This window comes from Cryptomeria japonica, chromosome 9 (genome assembly GCF_030272615.1).
Source record: "Cryptomeria japonica chromosome 9, Sugi_1.0, whole genome shotgun sequence".
In the NCBI taxonomy this organism is placed as follows: Eukaryota; Viridiplantae; Streptophyta; class Pinopsida; order Cupressales; family Cupressaceae; genus Cryptomeria; species Cryptomeria japonica.
The window spans coordinates 212,033,074-212,039,301 of record NC_081413.1 but is presented as its reverse complement, the minus strand read 5'-3'; the positions used below and the strand labels follow the sequence as shown (position 1 = coordinate 212,039,301).

General features: G+C 39.9%; 1 protein-coding gene across 1 annotated transcript; it reads right to left on the bottom strand.

Annotated features, from left to right (window-relative positions):
- Positions 1 to 3,674: 3,674 nt before the first annotated feature.
- Positions 3,675 to 5,513, bottom strand: LOC131044487 (3-ketoacyl-CoA synthase 1). Its single transcript, XM_057977818.2, has one exon. It carries the CDS (start codon positions 5,389 to 5,391, stop codon positions 3,952 to 3,954), a length of 1,440 nt encoding a protein of 479 aa, XP_057833801.2. The 5' UTR covers positions 5,392 to 5,513; the 3' UTR covers positions 3,675 to 3,951.
- Positions 5,514 to 6,228: the final 715 nt, after the last annotated feature.

The following is a 6,228-nucleotide window of genomic DNA, read 5'->3' as shown; positions in this document are numbered from 1 at the left end:
TCCTCCATCTAAGTGTAGTCAAGTCACTGGAATATGCATAATCAGATCTGAGAGCAATTGCATACTCGCATTTACTAGGAGGCAATAAGTCGATTAGCTATGGTTTTGTCTTTCTTTGATTTAAATCTTCTAACCATGCTTGTAATGATTTATTGAGTGCATTGTGGTTGTAGGTACATGTACACTTCATAGAGCACGACGACATCAACCCCGCTTGGGTGGGTCAAAATCAATATCGATGGGGTGGCCCAAGGAAATCCTGGGCTGACAAGCTATGGGGGAGTGGCGAGGAATCATTTGGATTTGCTGTTCTCCGTGGTGGCACTCCCTTTGGGCACCTAGACTAACCATTTTGCGGAGGCTAGCACCACCTACATAGGACTACACATGGCAAGCAAGGAAGGGTTCCGATGGGTCTGGTTGGAAAGTGACTCGCTTAACATTGTGAAATGCATTAGGGGTAGTATGGAGCCTAGCTAGACTATTTCAAACCTGATCAAGGATTGCCTTGAAATGATCACCGACCTAGAGGATTTCAAGATCTTGCACATTTTTTGGGAAGGAAACAAACTAGCGAATCATGTGGCCAACTTGGCTATTGATTACATGGTGGTTAAATGGTGGAGAGGAAGGGAAACTTACCCGAAAACTCTATGTGACCTAGGAAGAAATGATGCCGATATCTTTCATCTTTTAAATGAATTTAATGATGAAAGATTATGATGGAATGGGAGCCGTTGGGGTGGTATTTCAAATTTTTACCACTTTGAGAAGCTCTAGAACTTTCAGCTTGCCCTATTTCTGGTTTTGTTTCTTGCTAGTTTTACTGCTGGAGTATTATTGTCTGAATTGTTTGAGCTACAAAATGGGAGATGAAAAGAATAGTTTGAACCCCTGGCCTATGATAAGTGGAAAAAGAATAAGGAGGTTTGGGAGGAAATCTCTGACGACTGGATGGTGCCCTTTTTGGAGAGACTGCATGGTAATTCTACCCTAGTTACTAAAATCTTTGTCATAGGATGGAATAAGGGTGTGTTGGCTACTTATGGTACAAAGTTTCAAGTTGACGAAACCCTGGTTGCCATTGTTATTTGTCTGGATATGAAAGGCAGGAAATTCTATAGAGACAGGAAGTCCGGTGAGGAGGCCATTGCTACTTTCTTTGATAAGGATAGGGAGTGACAAAGGGTTTCAAAAATAATGGACAGTGGCTACAATAGGAAAGAGCTGAATTCCCTCTGGCTCTGGGCTAATATGGTGTAATTCATCATGAGGTACATCACCCTTGATGGTAGATATGCTAGTATTTTATCGTATCATTTTACTATCTTAAACCATTTTAGGCATGGTAGAATTATCTCCATCCCCTTCTACATGGTTTCATCCTTGGAGAATAATTTAGTCAAACATTTTGAAAACCAGGATAACCCAGTGCTTCATGAAGGGCTTATCATGTTAATCATGCAATACGCCAAAGCTCATGAAGTGAAACCCTCCCCCAAGGATAAAACCCACATTTCCTCTTCTAACCCTGATGTGTAGTTTGTTTCTAATACATAGATGGATGAGTATGATAGTGGTACTGCTATGGATTGGCATGACATCAAGGATTTATAAGACCTTGAGTATAGACCGAAGAAAGAAGGGGAGCTTATGGTGACCCCAAGAACCAACAGTAGTAGGAACACCAATCCTCTAAGGTGGGTGACAAGTAAGTTCAAATCTAGTAGTAGGAAAATGCAAGACCCAGAGGTTCCTACCAAAAAGAAAACAAAATTAATCAAATCAAGTGGGTCCAAAGACTTGGACCACGAGATTAGGTTGGACATCCCCATCAATGTGGATAATGAGAAACAGGGGAATGTGAATAAGAAGAGTAAAGGTGAGAAAAAGGAGAAGGTGTAGGAAAACCTATTTTTAGAGGTCACTAGAAGTCAGGAAAACTGCTAGAAGTGGGTGGATAAGGAAATTGAAACCCTGAAAGATGGGATTAAGGGAATTATTGAAACTTTCATGGATTCTTGTGGGCCCAGTAAAACTGAGAAGATCATGAGCATGATCCAAAAGATATCTTAGGATGTTGAGACTATGAAGAACTTCCATGAGCACAAAATTGATAAGCTGGAAGAGTATGTGAATGATATCAAGGAAAGCCTGAATAATCTGGTGGAAATCAACAGGGAGGTGATGAATAATAGTGCTGATGGTTTGGAGAAAATCAATTCCATTATGACTGACTATAGAACCAGACCCATTGCCAATGAGCCTCCTTTGGGGGAGAAACAAAAAAAGAGTGTTTCGGAGGGTGGCCAGAGTGTTGCTGAAGGGAAGACTAGTTCGAGTTCCTGCACTAGGACCAGAAGCCAGAACTAAGACCAGGGAACCTCTAGATTCATCATGGAGGATTTGGAGAAAATCAGCAAGAAGATTATTCAGAAGAATACTGAATTGGTGCACTCTCTCAGTTGAATGCGTTTTCCTGTTCTCTTTTTGGCTCTATTTGTTTTGTTTTTCAGCGTTCGGTCTGTGTGCGGTGTTTCCCTTGTTTCACTTAGGTTTTATGTCTAGTTGGCTGTTGGCCTTGGTCTGTAAAACTCTGGGTTTCAGGTCCCCGTAAAACTTGTTTATCTTTAAATCAAAAACATATCTGATATCTATTTGTCGAATATATCGATTGGATTTTTAAATATAAATAAGAAATATAAAGTATATTAATATCAATGTACTAATAATATATATTAAAATATTTTATATTCGTTTATGAAGATATAAATAAACAAACTAAGAAATATAAAAAGACATTGAGGTAAAATATATAAATATAGATATATCTTTTTATTATAAGATTGAGGATTTCACTTTTCATTTCAAAATTTAATGTAGTTTGACATTTTATGTAATGTATTAAAATGTGTGATTCAAATAAAGATAAAAATGAATTTTGTACTATGGTTTTCAATATGAACCAACAAAAAGAAAGAGAAATGACATTTTTATAATTGTTTTAGATAGAAAATAAATATAAACTATAAGGTTTTCATTCAACTTTTTTAATTCTATGTGATGATTTGCTAAATTGATGAAAAAAATTGAATGCAATGGATGCATAAGCATTCCTCCATTGTAAGAATTGATAATAATAGTCAAATTGTATTTATTTAAGTTTCTACAACAATTTCTCTCATTAATGTTTTCTTGCAATTTCTAATACATTTTAAACACATCTTACATATTTTTTTCAAATAGTTTTTATGGTAGAAGTTGATAAGATAAGATTATCCTAGATGTCTACAAGTGAAGAATAAATAAGTTAAAATGCCTATAATAACATTTGAATTCCTCCATCCACAAGAATATCTAGTTTACATTTAGATTTTCCCTTTTTTATAATTAATATACTCTCACAATTTTACTTGTAGTACTTGTAGACTAAGACAAGATAAGACTTGTATTTGGAAATAAAAATTATACCCATCACTTCATAATAAGAAATGAAATGAAAAATTATATCCATCACTTGACAATAAAAAACAAATGCACAAAACAAAATACAAAAACGATAAAAATAGAATAAATATCCCTCAAACCTTAACTTAAAACTATAAATATAATTATTGATAAATTCAATACCCCAATTACAAAACTAACATCATAAAATGTTTCAAAATCCTCCATAAAAAAATAAATATAATATTAACTTCATAATCATACAATAGTTGGCCCAATACTATTAGCTGGATAGGGAGATACTCTATCCCGTTGGCCCTAGAATGTGCTTAAATCAAATTTACTACATTATATAACCGGTCCCTTCTTTTCCATTGAAGGGGCCTCGGAAGGAAACAAAGCGTAAAAGAAAGAGTACAAGGGAGGAACGTTCCATAGCAAAATAGTAGATTTATACCAAACTGAAATAGTAGGAGCATTTGAATGAGATATATGTCGGCGCAATCAGGTAGTGTCGGTGTCCAAGACGTTGGAAGTAGGTTGCATAGGGGTGACACGACTTAACCACTGGTCACAGAAATCATCCGTGTAATTCTTCTTTGTATCGCAGGGATACCTGTGAAGGCACTCGTCCCAGCAGCTTCTCTCCAAACGATGCTTCTCTCTCACCACTTCCCAAACGGCGGTGTTGCATTTGAACCCCGACCCCAACGCAATCTGCAGCACGCGCTCGCCCACCTTGAGCCGCCCTTTTGCATGCAAGTACGCCATTTCGTACCACACGCCGCTCGAGGACGTGTTGCCGAACCGAAACAGTGCCATGCGCGACGCCTCCAGGTCGTCGTCACTCAGTTTCATGCTTTTCCCGATTCCACTTATAACGGCGCGTCCGCCCGGGTGGATGCAAAAATGCTGGAACGCCAGCTTGAAGTTGGGAATATAGGGCTCCACGTTAATTTTGAAAAGCTTTATGCAGAGCCAATTGTAGGCGTAGTAGAGCTGCTCCCGCAATGGAAGGACTTTGGGGCCGAGCGTGGCTAAGTTGTTAGCCACGGCCTTGGCAGCAACGCTGTATAGGGAAGGGCGAAGACGGAGGCCGTAGACGCCGTCGTCGTCTTCCGTCATAAATACGGAATCGTAGGCCTCATCGTCGGCGGCGAGATTTGTCCGAAGCGAGTGGAGAAGCCGCAATTCGGCTCGCCCGGCGTCTTGGGGTTTGTTGGAGATAAGCAAGGCGGCGCCGCCAACTCGGAAGAGCGAGTTGGTGAGCATGAAGCTTCTGTCGTTGCCGGGGTAGATTGAATTGACGGTCATGTTCTCGGTGGAGAGGATGAGAGCGTACGAGTCCGGATTTACGAGCAACAGATCTTTGGCCATGTTCACCGCTAAAACGCCGGCGCTGCAGCCCATGCCGGAAAGATTAAACGTCTTCACGCTCTCCTTCATCTTATAGTGGTTCGCTATAACGGCGGCGTGCGAGGGCGCCGCCGTGAAGGTGGAGACCGTTACGATGACTATATCGATGTCTTGCGGCGTGACACCTGTCCTGGCAAAGAGCTCGTCCGCCGTTGCGATGAAGCACTCTTCCATTTCCACTCGCGCTTCCTCCATGGTGGCCACCATTCCGTCGTTGAAAAAGAAGCGCGCCAACGACGTCTCTTCCCCCACCCCGGAGCGCAGAAATACTCTCCACTGGAATTTGAGGTTTTCTGGAATGGTAGGCTCTGTACTTATTGAAAAGTAAATACTCAACTCCGCGTTAGCCTGGCGCTCCGCCGGCGGTTTGTAGCAGGTGAAGTCCACGAGATAACATTCCCGCCGCCTTCGTTGAAGCAGCAGCCACCCCAACGCCGCCGCCGCCGCCGCCACAGATAGCTGCAACAGCACTGAGCTCTTGCGGAGAAGCAGCAGTAGCAAGCATACAAAACCAACCCAATGCTTCATATTGGCTTTCTGGTAAGAACACGAATTCTGCTCGACCTGTTAGAAAGATTCTTTAAGTACAAAAATAGCTGGTTAAATATCCTAATAAATGCTAAATGGCCTCCGACAAGATTCTTGGTAAACTGCCAAGTCTACTTCTTAATAAAGAAGTCAAGGGGCCTAGCGAGCTATCGCTTCCTGTAATGAATAAAATTATGTGGCCGGAGTGTCTCCATGCAATTAAGTAGTTTGGTGGAATGTAGTGACATTTACCTAAGCAAATTAAATTAAATATGTAATTAAGTTTGTTAGATTAATAAATAAGTTTTCGAACAAGAAGGTAATTTGGTTGCCGACTGTTCCACGGCCTTAATAATTCATTCCGAATGCTGTAAAATCCAAATGCTCTTTGAAATTCTAACATGTATATTTAGTTAGAGACCATGAGTATATGATATTTTCCTCATTACGGTCTTTATTTTAGTCCCTTTTCTTTTTTCAAGGAAATTGAGCTAGAGTCAAATTAGGTGAAGGATAAATGGTGGTCAGGTAAAAGATTGGATTAGAGGAGTACAATTATGAAAATAAATTAGGTAAGGGATTTGGTTGTTAGGAATGAGAGGATGGAGTTGTGAAGGTGTGATGAAATTGTCATGGGATCAAGTAAAATCAGGACCAAGGATTCCACACATTATATAATGTATATTCAAAATAGATTTTCTTTTAATTGGTAAATGAATTTTGGATTTTTGATAACAATATTTTAGATCTTAGTTTATGGGATTTAGGATCTTTGAAGATGCAAATTTATCTTTAGATACACTGGAATTGTTGGAAGTTTCAATACGTTTCTTTGCT

Bases quoted from the DNA above. Each gene is read 5' to 3' on its own strand.
- LOC131044487 (XM_057977818.2), bottom strand. From the start codon at position 5,391: ATGAAGCATTGGGTTGGTTTTGTATGCTTGCTACTGCTGCTTCTCCGC.